At 45.8% G+C, this 16,822-nt stretch overlaps 1 protein-coding gene across 3 annotated transcripts; it reads left to right on the top strand.

Annotated features, from left to right (window-relative positions):
• Positions 1 to 1,275: 1,275 nt before the first annotated feature.
• On the top strand, positions 1,276 to 15,620 carry Cadps (calcium-dependent secretion activator 1). Of its 3 annotated transcripts, none has more exons than XM_076785638.1 (17): positions 1,276 to 1,602; positions 5,096 to 5,587; positions 5,652 to 5,819; positions 5,965 to 6,456; positions 6,530 to 6,936; positions 7,019 to 7,483; positions 7,570 to 7,923; positions 7,999 to 8,238; positions 8,323 to 8,623; positions 8,900 to 9,056; positions 9,286 to 9,737; positions 9,853 to 10,011; positions 10,089 to 10,205; positions 10,293 to 10,531; positions 10,641 to 10,847; positions 12,326 to 12,390; positions 12,423 to 15,620. In XM_076785638.1, the coding sequence occupies exons 2-15, from the start codon at positions 5,162 to 5,164 to the stop codon at positions 10,840 to 10,842; spliced, it is 4,179 nt and encodes a 1,392-aa protein (XP_076641753.1). In that variant the 5' UTR covers positions 1,276 to 1,602; positions 5,096 to 5,161; the 3' UTR covers positions 10,843 to 10,847; positions 12,326 to 12,390; positions 12,423 to 15,620. The 3 variants fall into 3 exon arrangements, with proteins under 3 accessions (XP_076641753.1, XP_076641752.1, XP_076641751.1); XM_076785637.1 differs by having other exon boundaries at positions 8,323 to 8,625; positions 8,890 to 9,056; positions 10,092 to 10,205; XM_076785636.1 differs by having other exon boundaries at positions 8,323 to 8,625; positions 8,890 to 9,056.
• The last annotated feature ends 1,202 nt before the right edge of the window (positions 15,621 to 16,822 follow it).

Here is a 16,822-nt window from a genome sequence, read left to right as displayed (position 1 = left end):
GATCGATCGATAACCTATTTTTTCATAGCTGGCAAGCTGCCAGAATTTCGGGCAATTGTACCGAGACTCCGTGAAAGCGAATAACGCAACCTCGTGCTAGGTCACCAATGTTTTCAAAGTTTCTCTTTGAATGTCGTCTAATCTGTTTGAGCTTCGTCAAACTCCGTTATTCGTTCGCGGCTTTATTGAACGGATCCCGTGATTTCAAGAATCACGCGCTCATCTGTTGTTCCTCCTGTTAATCGAGGACCATTTGTTTTCTTTTTCGCAGAAATACTTTGTAGAAAGACCAGGAACAGAATTACAGCTTACGACGAAACGCATTCGTCGATATTCAGTAATTTCGATTCGACGTGAAATAGTCTGCGAAAAGTCGACACGACTAGTTTTTGCTTCTGATTGATACGAGGACAGCGTAACATGCGAATGAAATCGTAGTTGCAGTTGCAGTTGCAGTTGTTGATCATGAAATGAACCTGAGCGCAAGGGCATACGGAAACGCAACGCGGCGAAACTCAACGGAACGCAACGGAAAAGTACGCGATGCGACGCGCTGAAAGTCGGATAGTCGCTCCATCGATAGTGGCGGTAAACGCGGCTGCATCGCAGCCGGTCCTGAGATTCGGTCAGCATCGACGACCGTGCGCAACCGATCGATGGCCCACTACCGCTCGTTCCTGTCTAGAAGTTATCCTTGCTTCGACCCTACCGTTGCTTACCCCTCCTTCGACACACCCACGTTATTCGCGACTTCGTTCTCCCCTTTTTATCTACATCGAAAGCGAAATATCTGTCTCGTTCCATTTCATTTATTTTCTTTATTCTTTTCCCTTTCTATTTCGTTTTCTCTCTCCCTCCCTCTGGTCAATTTTGCGCAATACATATGTATATGTATACTCTTGAAATTTTCATTCTTTATTGTTCCCATTTTCTCCCGTTTCTATTTTCGTTTGACGAGGTCGGTCGTTGTCATCTTTCAGACGTCCAACTAATTCTCCAATGTTTCGGCGAAACGCATCAACGTTTCGCACGGACGTTTAATCGTTTCCGAGTCGTGTTCACCTTGTTCTTGTTATTTTTCGTGGATTCCATCGACTCCGTTTTTCTTTTGGTTTCTTGCATGCTCTCCGCACCTCCCCCCACCCCTCTTCCCTACTCTTTTCTCGTCTTTAAATCCAGAAGCCTGCCTATGTCGTTGCAAACGGTTTCTGGTCGGCGTCAGCGTCGGCGTCGGCGTCGGTGTTGGCGACGGCGCCGGCGTCGTTAGCGCCGTTCGAACGGTTGGTCAGTTGACGAGCAGAGACGGTCGGGTTCGCCGGTTTGCTGTGGTCGTCGAGAGTCTATCCGTCCACTCTCACCAAGCCTCGTTCGAACGTAACAAAAATGAAGAAAATTTTATAGCTGTAAGGTGGTGAAAAGATTGCCGGTGACTCCGCTGTTTGCGGAATTCGTTTCTCCAGCTTGTGTTTCAGACGGGTCCAAGGCGAGTACCGATAACCCCGTTCCGAGGACCGTCTTTCAACGTATTTCGACGGAATAACATGATCGCGGAATGATTTGCCGACGTTCACGGTCATCGTGGTCGCGTGTTCTTTGAAAAAGGTTGGTTTCGGTTTGACTCGCAATAACGATCGCGAATGCTATATAGCGCGCGCATGCACGAAGTAAAACGAGAAAGCGAACTGGAAAGTGATCGAGGGTGAACGAGAGAAAAGGTGCTGGGTAGAACGAGGGTGAGCGAGCATAGAACGCGAGGGGAGGAGGGGGTGGAGCGGGGGAAGGGGCGCGAGAGTTGTCGAGGGGGGAGTAAAGAAGGAGAAAGATTATAAGAGTGATGTAAAGGGTCAGGGTGAGGAGCGGAGGGAGGGAGCGTAGGAGGAGCAAAGGAACGAGGTGCAGAAACAACAGGCCGGGTAGAGGAAGGGTGGGGGGGGGGAAGGGGGTGCGAAATGAACGAGAGATAGGATTTGGCTCCAACAAGTAGAGAGAGAGAGAGATTTTCGTCGTAATTTTTTGGTTTCTCGACAAACCCAGCCTACTTGACGATAACCTACTCCGCAATCATGAAACATCGAGTTTCCGCGCGTTTTACATTAACCATTTTGCAAGCTTTGACAAAGTCATGTGATCGCGTCGGTGCAACTCGATGATCGATCGAAACGCGTTTCGTTTTCAATCAGCGAGCAAACGTTCGACTCGAGGTGAAAGAATATGATGAAAGAAATACGCTTCGGGCTAGATAGGACTGCACGCGTTGCGGAAAAAATGGATGCCGTCGAAGGGAATGCGAGCAACGTTAATGTCTCTTTGTTTAACCAGAAACGCTGTGTGGAAACGCTTGGTTTGCTGTATCGGTCGCCTTGTTGTAATTCGTTAATGAAAATGCTGATTGGTTTGCTCGACGTCCGTGAGGATTGTTATCGGTTCTTCCCGGAACAGGGGGAGGCCAATCTAAACGGAAGCGGGTAAACGCAACGAACGTCGCGCGTCTCGACTTTTGAAATGTTGTTCAAACGTATCCGCATCGCTTTGAGATAATATAACGAGCGCGTTGGGTGATTGAGAACGTTCGATATTCGGCCACGTAGGTAGCCGGTGTTGTCTGTTCAATTCGTTCAATCGTTCGAAGACACTCGAACGAAAGCTTTGGAAGTTTCCTCTCGCTGTAGTCTCCGCTGCAGAGTCGATAGACGTACCTGTGTGTGACCTGTACGCGAACCACGAGAGGAAATTTTATCGCGAACATGCTGGCGACGTGACTCGACGGGACGCGACGTCACGCGACGCGACACGACACGACACGACGCGCGACGCAACGGTACCGCGCGCGTGCATTATTGTACGATCGATCTGCTTATTTATGTCGTTTCATGACCGATGCGAGGATAGTTTTCCGCGATGTACACGGTTCGAAACCTATGTAGGTACGAGCAACAATGCTGCTCTCGGCACGATGGAGTTTCAATTCGGACGTTGTTTCATCTAGATAGAACCGCTATCCAGAATCGAGATGCGTTTCCAATGACACGACGAAACTACACAAAGAGAGATGGAGAAGGAAAAACGCTAGCCCACGTTTCGGGTGGGAAAACGTTTTCAAGGGTACATTTGATGAACGCGAAACAGACGATTCCCGCTCGACTGGGATAGGAAGTCTAGAGCCAATTTGTCGGATCGATCGATCGTTCGTAGAGAAGAAGGGACGGACGCCGATGATACACCGAACTTGGTGGCTTCGTTCGAGTACGCGTCCACGTCAACTTCAAAGTACACGTACACGTATACACGTCCCCCAACACGCGCCAAACGCTGCTCGGGGTCGTATAACGTATAGCTGTGACGAAGGCGATAGATTCCGTTGAATTTTTCGTTCCGAAGGGAAGATTCTGTCCGCGAATGCCGCGGAAAAAGGAAGTTAGCTTCTGAAAATGTTGAAACGGCTGTTCCACGCGGCTGGTCGCGACAGCTTATCGACGTTGCTCCTGAAATATTTGCATATCTGGGTTAGAAGGTAAAAAGTTTGTGTATACGGGTGTTCGGAGTCGAGTCTAGATTACGAACCGTGTTCCAATTTGATTGTACGGAACGGTTCTGTGAAAAATGTAGCAATACTTGGAATATTATGATACTGGGAATGGGGATCAGTTTTCTAGGTAAGTACCGAGACTCCGTAGATTCGCGATAAGGTAGAGTGACCACGTTACCGACAAAAATAGGCGAAAAATACTTGTAGGAGAATATTTTCCTGTGGGAAAGGGCTCATTCGAAAGAGGAGGGTCGGTCGGATTTTAAAGAAGCCGTTCTATTTACCAGTAGGTTTACGGAGCACTAAAAGTGACTATTCTACGTTGTAGAAATAACAAAGTTGTAGTTATTCAGATTTTCGGCCATTTTTATTGTAATAAGTGCACAAAGAAACGAGCCTATTGAACAATTCTTCGCAAGTGTGTCCTTGCACACTCAATAATTGTAAATTTAAAACGTCGAGTCCGTCATTTAGACGGATCCTGTGAATCTAGTGAAGGCTCCGTAGATTCGCGGTAAGGTAGAGTGACCACGTTACCGACAAAAATAGGCGAAAAAAGGGTTTTACGTGCCCCAACCTTTCGACCTTATATGAGAATATTTTCCGATGGGAAAGGGCTCGTTCGAAAGAGAAAGGTTCAATCTAGCGTGCGCTGGTCATGAGTTGACGAGATTATGCAGATATTTGGTAATATAAGCGATAGAAGTAGGCCAAAAATTAACGATGTGCATGCCGTGGAATCCAAGCATTTTTATGCCATTGGTTGAGTTTTCTGGATGAAATCGAGAGTAGCGCGCGCTAGAAAATATCTTCGGCTACAAATTGAGCTATATCTTGTCTTGATTCTCTGCGAAATAAAGCCAAAAACTTTAAGCACCTTTCTGGTGTCAGAATCCATAATATTGATAATACAGAGCAAAAAATGTGACAAGTTTAGTCACAGACTTGAGACCCATCGGATCAAGACCAAGACGGATCTTAAGGGGGCCGGCATGGTTTGAAATCCATATACGTATGCAAGGGTCAAAATCTAGACAAACTGCCGCTTCAATATCGCAACGAGCAGTTTAGAAGTGGTCAATTGTGTTTCCTAAAAGTCCAATCTATGTCTGTATAGAGCCCAAATTGCGAATTTCTACCTCATCGTGGTGTAATTTGTAATATTCGGCAGAAAATTCGAATTCTGCAGCAAGTATGACGTCACAAGATGACTGCCGCTGAGAGATTCTCTTAATTTCGAGAGATTTAGTGTTCGTATCGAAAAAAAGGCTCTATACAGACGTAGCAAAGACATGTACAAACACGGTGGTATGCATTTTTAATTGATTACTTACTTATTTAAGACGTAAAATGTCTAGAAAAAAAAGGCACAGCGTAACATAGCGTGACAGTCAAGGCCAAATGCCTGCCGGCCCCCTTAAGACAGTGGCTGAAGGCTGTGAATGGAAATTATACAACAGTTACCGACCTGCTGACTCTGAAAAAGTCACGTGACTATCCTGGGCCCTTCAGGTTGGTCGTTTCTGTGAATTTCCCTCCATTTTTGGCTATTTCTGTTTCGAATTCAAGCATCGGGAACGGCGACGGACTCGTGACCACGCTAGGCCTCCTTGGGGGAGGTCCTAGGAGAACGAGATGATAGATCCTAGTTCATCGGAGGAGAGCGACGATGAGAAGAAGGATCCTAAGGATGTGGGAGCCGGGGGTGGAGGTGGAAGCGGAGGCGGTGGAGTTCGCGGCGGAAGCGGCAGCTCGTACAGCTCGCGACGACAGATCGGGCCGGGCGGAAACCTCGGAGGTGCCTCGGGCCCCGCGAGCGGAAGTATCAGCTCGTTGGCCTCGGGGACCGCGTCCCCCGGAGGGTCCAGCCACGGGCCCATCGGGACTCCTCGGGGCGGCGCGCAGGAGCTCGCGTCCGCTCGGGACGCCTCGAGCCTCGCCGCGGGCAGAAACTCGTTGTCGCCGTCGATGTCCGCCACGCAGGACGCGGCCAACTACTCTCAGAGGCCCACCAGTCCTTCGCCTTCGGTCGCCAGCGAGAAAACCGAAGCGAATTTGCAGGTAAGCAAATTATCTTGCTCTCTCTCGGATATCGACGATCACCGTCTTAAACGATTCTATCCAGGATAAACAGGAGCGCGAGGAAGAAGAGAGGAAGACTAGGATCCAAGTGTACGTGTTCGTGTCGAGATGCATCTCTTATCCGTTCAATGCGAAACAGCCGTTGGACATGCCCAGGCGACAACTAAAAGTGACCAAGCAGCAACTGGAGACGACATGCTCTCGCTTTCAGGTGAGCGACACACATGCGAGTACACGTTCTTTCCGTTTGGTTGTTCCGCGAAAAGATTCTGATTCTTGCGAAGGCTCGCGAAGGCTCGCGAAAGCTCGCGAAGGCTCGGGACTTAAAGGTTTCTTGTTTTTCTCACGGCTCGCAGAGTTTCTTGAAGGGCGAGACGCAAATAATGGCGGACGAAGCGTTCCGCTTCGCCATACAGAACTACTACGATGTATTCTTAACGTCGGATAGAGTGGTTCAGATGGTGCAGAGCGGCGCTTGCTCGCTGCTCGATTTTCGCGAGGTATTCAAGAAGAACATCGAAATACGCGTCCGACGGCTTCCAGAGATGAACGGGTTGAGCAAGGAGACTGTGCTTACGTCTTGGCTGGCCAAGTTCGATTGTATCATGAAAGGTACGGGCGACGAGGAGACGAAAAGGCCCTCCAGGATGCAACAGCAGTCTCTGATTTCCGAGATGATATTGTCCAAGGAACAGCTGTACGACATGTTCCAGCAAATTCTTGGTATCAAGAAATTCGAGCATCAGCTTCTGTTCAGCGCCCTCCTCTTGGATTCGGCCGACGAACAAGCTGCCGCCATTAGACGGGAGCTGGACGGTCGTCTTCAAAAAGTGAACGAAATGGAGAAGGTACTGTTCGTTGTTCGTTCTAGCCGCGTTTCACGCTCGATCGATCGCCCTCACAATTATTTTCTTTCCGTAGAATCGCAAGCTCATGCCCAAGCTACTCCTGAAGGAGATGGAATCGCTTTACATCGAGGAGCTGAAGTCATCCATCAACCTGCTAATGGCTAATTTGGAGTCGTTGCCGGTCTCGAAGGGTTCGATAGACGGAAAGTACGGGCTACCGAAATTGAAACGTTACAACCACCGTCGCGAACGTTCCCGCTGCCGTGGTCAAGGTTCTCTCTCGAAATTGGAGAGCGACGCGGCCGACACCGAGCTTCAGCTGACGAAAATGGACGTCGGTCTGACTTTCCAGTTGGCGGTGGTCGTGATCGAAGTTCGAGGCCTGAAGAATTTGCCGCCTAATAAGATTGTTTACTGCACGATGGAAGTCGAGGGTAGCAAGAAATTGGTGACGGATCACGCAGAGGCATCGAAACCCATGTGAGTAGAGCGGTAGAGAAAAACGCGTTTCAGAGGTTTTTGTTAGAGACGACGACGAGCGAAAGCTGGAAGCAATTTTCAGGTGGGAGACGCAGGCCGACTTCACTACCACGTACCCGCTGCCGGTGGTCAAGGTCCGATTGTACACCGAGAACTCGGCGATATTGGCGCTCGAGGACAAGGAGCTGGGCAAAGTAATTATAAAGCCGACGCCGTTCGCTTCGAAACAACCGGAGTGGTATCGGATGACGGTTACGAAGAATTGCCCCGACCAAGATCTTCGAATAAGGATCAGCTGTCGAATGGATAAACCGTTCAATATGAAACATTGCGGCTACCTTTACGCGATAGGCAAATCCGTTTGGAAAAAGTGGAAGAAACGTTACCACGTGCTGGTCCAAGTCTCGCAATACACGTTCGCGATGTGCTCGTACAAAGAGAAAAGAAACGAGCCGTCGGAAATGATGCAACTCGATGGTTACACTGTCGACTACACCACACCGGTTTCAGCCAACATCATGTTCGGCGCGAACTTGGACGGTGGCAGGCAAGTAGATATGCTAGCGCCTAGGGTAGATCCAAGTAGAAGCCGAACTAGTCGACGTCCTTTGTTCTATGTTGTTTGTCTTATAGATATTATTTCAATGCTGTTCGCGACGGCGATACCATTGTGTTCGCATCGGACGACGAGAACGAGTGTCAAACGTGGGTGATGGTTATGTACAGGGCGACCGGTCAGTCGCACAAACCTACCCCCCAAGTCTCGGTGGTCGATAAAAATTCTGGCAACAAGCTGCAGGGTGACGATAGAGCGAAGAAACATGGCATGGAGGACTACATTAGCGCGGATCCTTGCAAATTCGACCACCACGGTCTTTTCAAGTTTCTCCAGAATTTGATTCTGGATTACCGACTAAACGATCCGTATTGTTCTCTAGGCTGGTTCTCGCCTGGTCAATTGTTCGTCTTGGACGAGTACTTTGCTAGGTAGGCGACACGATCAGTTCTTCAACAGATTTTTAACTATTCGTTTCGTTTCGTTACGTTTCGCGTTTGTCATAGGTACGGTGTGCGAGGATGTTTTCGACATTTGTGTTACTTGAGCGATCTGCTGGACAGAATCGATAGAGGGCTCATGATAGACCCGACCCTGGTGCACTTTAGCTTCGCGTTTTGCGCCACTCACGTCTACGGAAACAGGACCGACAGCGTCGGATCCATTACCTACGAGGAGAAGGAAAAGTTTCAGGAGATCAAGGAGAGGCTGCGGCAGATTCTTGAAAATCAAATCACCAATTTCAGGTATAACATTTCGATATTTCTTTTGGCGTTTCGAACTCGAACGAGAGCAGGGATTTCAATCGATCGGGATTTTTCATCCAACAGGTATAGCTTCCCGTTCGGCCGACCGGAGGGCGCGTTGAAGGCTACTTTGTCGCTTTTGGAACGAGTGATGATGAAGGACGGCGTCACTCCCGTGGCTCCCGAAGAGGTGAAGAACTTGATCAAGAATTGCCTGGAAACCGCGGCTCTCGTTAATTACACGAAACTCTCCGCCGAGGCAAAGATCGAGGACGATTTGAGCAGCGACGTGTGCGTTCCTCCTAGCAAGAAGCTCGAAGATCTTATACACCTGTCCGAAATGTGCGTGGATCTGCTTCAGCAAAACGGGGAACATTACTCGGAGGTATTAGTTGGATTTCTAGAATCTAACGTTGTTTCTCGGAATTCTCGAAGGGGGCGTTGATATCTTCGGCAAACGGTAGCCTCGAAAAATGTCGCGCGGTCCCATTGAATTCGTTGAAATCGTTGGAAATCGTTAAAATCATTCGAGAAAGTCGATCTTCGAGGATTCCTTACTCAGGGTGGCGCACCCATCGCCCTGAGTTAGACGAAATGCGCCCTCCGTACATGTGTGACGTCCAATATTTTCACGATCCGCTCCTACTACACTGTACCGCAGGCGTTCGCCTGGTTTAGCGAGCTCATGGTGGAGCACGCCGAGATCTTCTGGTCGTTGTTCGCCGAAGACATGAACAAGGTGCTCGTTGAACAACCGCCGGACACGTGGGACAGCTTTCCGCTGTTTAAGATCTTGAACGATTACTTGAGAGAAGACGGTGAGTCGATACGGTAGAACCGAGTTTCTTCGAACAGTTCGAACCGATAAAACACGACAATGCGATAATGCGCGATGCGACGCGATACGATGCGATGAACAAAACCTGATCTTCTGCTTTTTCTCCACCCTCCTCCTTGCTTCCGCCTTTCATTGTATCTTTCATCGTTTCCATTTCCATTCCCACCGTCCTTTGATCGACGGTCCTGCCGTTTGCTTCTCGCTTGCAGACAACTTGAAGAACGGTAGGTTTCATCAACATCTGCGCGACACGTTCGCACCGCTGGTCGTGCGTTACGTGGACCTGATGGAGACGTCGATCGCTCAGTCGATCCAGAAAGGGTTCGAGAAGGAACGGTGGGAGATCAAAGGAAACGGATGCGCCACGTCCGAGGAACTCTTCTGGAAGCTGGACGCCCTGCAATCTTTCATTCGCGATCTCCACTGGCCGGATCAAGAGTTTCGGCAACATTTGGAACAGAGGCTGACCTTGATGGCTTGCGACATGATCGAGTCGTGTATTCAACGGACCGACACCGCTTTCCAACAGTGGCTGAAGAGAGGCGTAACATTCACTTCGACGGACTATATCATTCCGTCGGAAATGTGCGCGATGATCAACGTTATCTTGGACGCGAAAAAGCAGAACTTGTGTTTGTGTACGATCGACGGGGTCGATGTGGTAAGTCGACGTTGCGTTGTTTTTTTCGAATTCTCTTTATAAAAAGCTATAAAGCTGTCGTCGAATGGAACACCTCGATCGTACGATATCATTCGAGTTTCGTTTTGCTTTGCAGCACAATTATCACGCGAAAATCGACGACTTGATCGAGAAAACCTCAGCCGCCATGACCCAGGGGATGACGAACAAACTGATCTCGGTGCTGGAAACGACATTGTCCAAGTTATCCCGTTACGACGAAGGATCTTTTATAGGTTCCATTCTTAGCTTCACGGTAATCGATTGTCCTTTTGCTGGTCGATGCGACGCGATGCTAACTCGCATTCCTCTTGTAAAATAATTTGCTTTCAGAAGGTGTCAGGAAGCGGGAAGGAAATGGGCCAGGCCTACGTCAGTTTTACGCGAAACTGCATGGATCAGGTTCGCGGCAAAGTCATGGACGATTTATGGATTCTGACGTGTTTCGAGGTAAGTCGAAACGATCGATCACAGTTCTCTCCTCCTTTCTTCATTCTTACCGCTAAACGCAGTGCCCTTCTCGTTCCGTTTCCGCAGCAATGGTACGCCGCACAAATTCAGATGCTGTGCAACTGGTTGATGGAAAGACCGGAGTGCAGCTTGCATTTGTATCAATGTACGTGTCTCGCTCATATAGTGAAGAAGATTTACTCCGATTTCGAGCTGCAGGGTGTCACAGAAGAGAAACTGAATTCGGAGCCATATCAGGTTGTATCCAAGAGGATGCAAACGGAAGAAGCGACTTGTGCCTTAACCATGAGCGCTCAGAATGAAGAGTAAGTATTGGATTACCGATGTGCACGGTGTAAACCGACACTCTCGATAGTTCCGATAGTCCCGATAATCCCGATCGCTCGGTACGTTTCTATATTTTGCTTGTCGAAGGGGGCTTTCGGAAAATGGTAACGACGACGAGGAGCGCCCGAAGACGAAGGTGACGATCGTCGAGAACGTTGCCGGCGAAGACGCAAACTACGTGGCTAACATCAGCAACGTTACATCGAACGTTGTCGGAAAAGTTGGCAGTATGTTCGGCAAAGGCATCGGTGGTCTTTCTACGAAATTCAGTGGAGGCAGTTGGTTCTAATCACTGTAATTATTATTATTCTTGTTACACCATTGTTATCGTCATTACCACCATCATCATCAGCATCATCATCATCATGATCATCATCATCATCATCAATCATCATCATCAGACTACCGTCGTCGTTGTCGTCGTTGTCGTCATGAAAATCGTCAAAATCGCCACCTTCATTGCCACTCTCACTGTCGATATTAGATTATATTATTTTTATCGTTTCACTATCGTCATAAGTTCTAGCAGTTTTACAAGTATTTTCCGTTCAGTTATTACGTTTTTTTTTTTGGCTATACATATGTACATACATACCAAGAAAGAGAAAGAAAGAGATAGCTGAGAAGGGGAGGGGAGGGAAGAAAAGGGGAGAGAAAGTGGCTTGTGGAAGAACGTGTAAGAACAAGAGCGAGCGAATAAACGAACGAACGAGAGCATGCGAGAGAGAGAGAGAGAGAGAGAGAGAGAGAGAGAGAGAGAGAGAAAGAGAGAGCGAAAGAGCGAGTAAACGTAACAAAAGAAGAAAGAGAGAGAGAGAGAGAGAGAGAAAGAAAGAAAGTGAAAAAGAGAAGAGGCAAAACCGATTAGAGTACATTCTTAGAATTTGTCCGAACCACGATTCATCGCGGCAGAATCGTTGTTCGGTACGATCGATCGAAGGAATCATTTGAATTGCTTTAACGCAGGCGTGCTGTTGGGTAAAGCTTTTTGGGTAAAATTCGTTTGATCGTTCGTCCAGAAGAACCGTTCTATCTTTTGTTCTGGTTCATTGTTATTTTTTTCTCGGTAAGCGATTAAGACGAGTGCTAACAAGAATACGAACGATGCGACGTTCGTAGGAATACGCATTCTTGCGATCATCGCGTCTCCGCAACGAAACGAACAGCTTCTTTCGATATTCTAATCGACGGCTCTATGGACAATCGCGTTTACGTTTTTCAGTGGCAACAGGTTTCAAAACCGATAGAATCTGGCGCGACTTGGGACCGATTAATTGCACACGTTCAACATTGATGCCATATCAGACTATACCTCGATTTCTAAACATATCCTGATTCTTGTATACGTATTCGTATAAATGCTATCTGTACCTGACAAAGAGTACCGAGTGTTACTACTAGCCGCGTCCGTGTCCTTGGATCGCATAGTATCCGGATTATTAGCACCGTTTGATTTTTTCGGTACATGAACCGTTCGACCATACAAAGCCTGCTGAAAACAAAAACAGGTAGCTTGATCGTTTTGGTTTGTTGAGTTGTGATTGTGAGACGAATCGATCCGATCGATTCGATCGATGATAAGAGGATGCAGCGTTGATCGGCTCACCGATAGTCGACAGTCGACAGACGATAGACGGTAGCGAAGAAAAACTACATAGCTTAAAAAGATAACATTATAGTGAAGAAACGTCGCATCGACCGTCGAGAGCTCTCCGATCTTGTTACAATCAGTTATCATTGAAATTTCCTAACGAGTGGTTTCATTGTTCCAGAAGGCTTTACTTACACGGGGAAAACACCTCGAAACGCCGAATAAACGGAACGAACGATCGAACGATCGAACGATCGAACGATCGAACGATCGAACGAACGGAAAGTCAAAATTCTAAAAGATCGTGTCTGTCTTCCGGTTGACATAGATTTGATCGTTTTGTTCTTGTTCGGCGCACGAGGCGACAAACAAAGGTATTATACGTATAGCGGATGTTATAATAATAGGAAGAATGCGTAACATTCGCGCGGCTATTCTTTGGTGGAAAAAAAAACGAAGAATGCGTGCTATATTCTACATTAGCGAATTCGAAAACAGTTGTCGATAACAGTTTCTTTGTACATATTCTAGTAAAAAGGATACGAGGAGAAAAGGAAAGGAGATTTTTATACCGTGTAAATTAACAGGTTGGAACGCGATTGCGCGCGTCCAGTAATGCGTCGTCGAATCGTACATTACGAGTTACGATTTACTATCTACGATTTACGATTTACGATTGACGATTGACGATTTACGAATTACGATTTACGATTTACGGTTTACGGTTTACGGTTTACGATTTACGATTTACGATTTACGATTTACGAGTGCGAACCAAACCGACGAAGCATCGGCGAGCAGCTCGATGCAAAGCTCTTATTCGTTAGATCCGACTCGTTTAACAAATTTCTTGGATCATTCTCGGCAGAAATCGTTTGCGCGTACGCGTGTAGAACTACCCGTTACAAATTACCGATACTAATTCGACATAGAGAAATTTGAAATAACGCGCGCATCAGTTGCAATTTGTTCTTTCATATCAGAAATGCCTTTCGTAGCCTTCGTATAGGCGTATATTGCGTAAATACATAAGTGTCGCTTCTCGTTTCATGGGATTCACAGAATATCGATGGAATGAAAAAAAAAAAACGAATGAAAAGGAAGAACGATTCTACGATCACGGTTCGTGCTAGGTTTAATAGCAAGGTGCGCGAACGGATCGATACTATTTTAGATGCGATCGAAGGAACTTTGATTCTCCCTGAAATCTATTCCTTCTCTTATGCCCGATCGTTGCGTTGCGTTGCGTTGCGTCGCGTCGCATTACGTTGCGTTGCGTTACGTTGCGCATCTTGGCGATTAATGGCCCATAACCAATTACATCGGAACGTCGGAAAGAATTATTCGAGGCCTTCAATAAAATGAACCGTATCAGTTAATCGCAAAGCAGCGTCAACGTTTTTCGACGTTACACTTTCGACGAGAAGGCTATTTTTTGGCCCCAAACGTGCTAAACAAAAAGACGTACAACCGAGAGTAGTGAAATGTTATCAAAACCAAAGTTAAATCGTTGTAGCGTACTTACAGCCGATGTTAACGGTACTACAATTAATATATTTACTATTACTACTATTACTATTACTAACTACTACTACTACCTACTACTACTACTATTACTACTACTATTACTACTACTACCACTACTTCTACCACTACTACTACTACCGCTACTACTACTACTACTACTACTACTACTACTACTACTACTACTACTACTACTACTACTACTACTACTACTACTACTACTACTACTACTACTACTACTACTACTACTACTACTACTACTACTACTACTACTACTACTACTACTACTACTACTACTACTACTACTACTACTACCACTACTACTACTACTGCTACTACTACTACTACTACTACTACTACTACTACTACTACTACTACTACTACTACTACTACTCCTACTACTACTACTACTACTACTACTACTACTACTACTACTACTACTACTACTACTACCACTACCACTACTACTTCTACTACTACTACTACTACTAGTACTACTACTACATCTACTACTACTACTACTACCACTACAACTACGACTAATACTACGATTACTACTACTACTACTCCCACTACGACTACTACTACTACTACTACTACTGCTACTACTACTACTACTACTACTACTACTAATACTGCTACTACTACATTTGCTACTATTACTACTAATACCACCACCACCAACACTACTACGGACTGTTGCAACTATTATAATTATCATTATTCTTACTATTATTAGCGTTCTTCTTTTTCTTCTTCTTCCTATTATTAGTATTGTTATTATTATCACTATTGCTATCGATAAGTGTCATGTAATATATTATTAATTAGATTAGAAAATTCTTCTCCTCGTTCTCTTTATTTGGCTGTTTCGATCCACAAAATCGTTTCACTTACTATATATGTATCTTTCGTTTGGTCCACTTGTTATATTTTATCGATTCTATTCGCCTCCCATAGCCACACACTGAAACATGCATACGATACACTCTAAAACAGTTACATGCACAAAAGTTCGTATACACAGAAATACAAATATACCGATGCAAATACCGATACCATTACCGATACCGACGCCGATACCGATACCGATACCGATACCGACGCCTATACCGATACCGATACCGATACCGATACCGATACCGATACCGATACCGATACCGATACAAGTACAGACAGACACAGATACAGATACAGATACAGATACGGGTACAGGTACAGATACAGATACAGATACAGATACAGATACAGATACAGATACAGATACAGGTACAGATACAGATACAGATACAGGTACATATACAGGTACAGATACAGGTACAGATACAGATAAAGATACAGATGCAGATACAGATACAGATACAGATACAGATACAGATACAACTACGAAGAAAAAGTAAAGAACTTCTAGGCTCACGTTCCATACCTTGAACCCTCTCTTGGTATTTTTCTATTACTCGATCTCCGTTGCGTTATCTTTAACAAAGTTGAATTATCGATCGGAGAGAGGGTATTTTATTCTAGCCAGCGTTCTATTCGATCCAAAGTTCTATGGAATTGTTGTTCTCTCGTTAATAAAAAAAAAAACCCGAAAAAAACGAAACACGGTTCAGCACGTATACCCAAACTTAATTTCCTTTCGGAGAAATTTGTACAGAGAAGCGGTGTCGCGTAGTCATTTCCCCCCCGTACGATCGTATCGTATCATCGAACATCATTTTCTTCGATCACTGGGCAGTTCGTACGTATAGCTCGAGTCCGAGTCAAGAATCTAGTCACAACACCCTACAGCGCAAGTGTCTTTGCGTAGAATGCTCTCGTATGAATGTTAGCTATGTATGCATTTTCTATAAAGGTAACCCTCATGCACGCACGCAACACGCATTTTCACATTGCATTGTCATTGTACCAAAAGCGAATACTTTTTGTAAATAAATGTACTAATGTTGGTAGCTCGTCTCTTTGCTTGCGAGGATTTTCGAGAGAAAAATCAAGATTCGAGATTAGAGATTCGCGATCGAATCGGCCCACTTTGTTTCGTTATCAAGTTATCAGCCCACTGTTCACCGACATGTTTTTCGCAATTCTCACTCGCTTACGATGAACATTTGCGATTTCTGCCTGTTTTCCCCCATTTTTTGTCAACGTCGCAAGATCCGAGTTTTTTCTTTTTTCGCGCCAAAATCACAAGTTCGCAAGCTCGTTCAACGTACACGCGTGTAGATGTTTGCGAGTGCGAACGCGGATCGCGTCGACTCGGTAGCTGCGACAGCTTTTCAATTCTTTGCACGATCTTGATCATTCCGCTCTCGATCGTTTCTCCGACTGTTCGATCCAGACGTCGAAATTCGGAACTCGGAAGCCGACCGACTGGAAACGATTTGATCGAGCAGAATAACTTAGTCGGTAAGCGACAACCTACGCATGCTACGTACCTATACTACTTATCTAGAACACTTTACCAAAATTGTGTCTCGGATTCGAAATCGGATCGCGTTCGAACCGTTCACCGGCCTTTCCAAATCCTTAACGATAAGTAGCTAAATAAGAGGCTGATGCGACCTCAGCCATAATTACGTATTTTATCGTTTACGGTTTGCTTTTCTATCGGCGCGACTTGAAACGACTAGAAGCGACTAGAAGTGACTAGAAGCGATTTTTCACGATTTCCTCACATAGAAACAATACCAACTAATTTCGCTCGCTTCTCTTCGATCGAGTCAACGAACGGTGCAATAAGAATCGTCGCGAGATCGCAAATTACAGTGATTGTAAAAAGTAGGACGACGCAACTACTTAAGAGTAGTGTAGCGATAATAAAGGTACAAGTAATAAAACGTATTTCCAGCAACGAGTATACTTGGACTTTCCTTGCTTACCTTTCTCTCGCGAGAATCGACAAAATGAGTTTGTACAATACAATCATTTGAGACTTGAAATTTGAAATAGAGCGGCAACGTGCACGCGCATTCGCGAATCACAAACAGCGATGGTCTTATAGTTGGGATTTTTCGCTCATGCACGTCTAGTGCAGTAACGTATCCATATTGTGGAGGAAAGTAGAGGGGTACTATTATTGGCGGGAAAGTACTGGAAGAGTCCAGGACGAGACGACTAATAATATTACTAATTATATTATTATACTAATATACGA

This window comes from Halictus rubicundus, chromosome 3 (assembly GCF_050948215.1).
Source record: "Halictus rubicundus isolate RS-2024b chromosome 3, iyHalRubi1_principal, whole genome shotgun sequence".
Taxonomy (NCBI): domain Eukaryota; kingdom Metazoa; phylum Arthropoda; class Insecta; order Hymenoptera; family Halictidae; genus Halictus; species Halictus rubicundus.
This window is presented reverse-complemented; position numbering and strand designations above follow the sequence as displayed.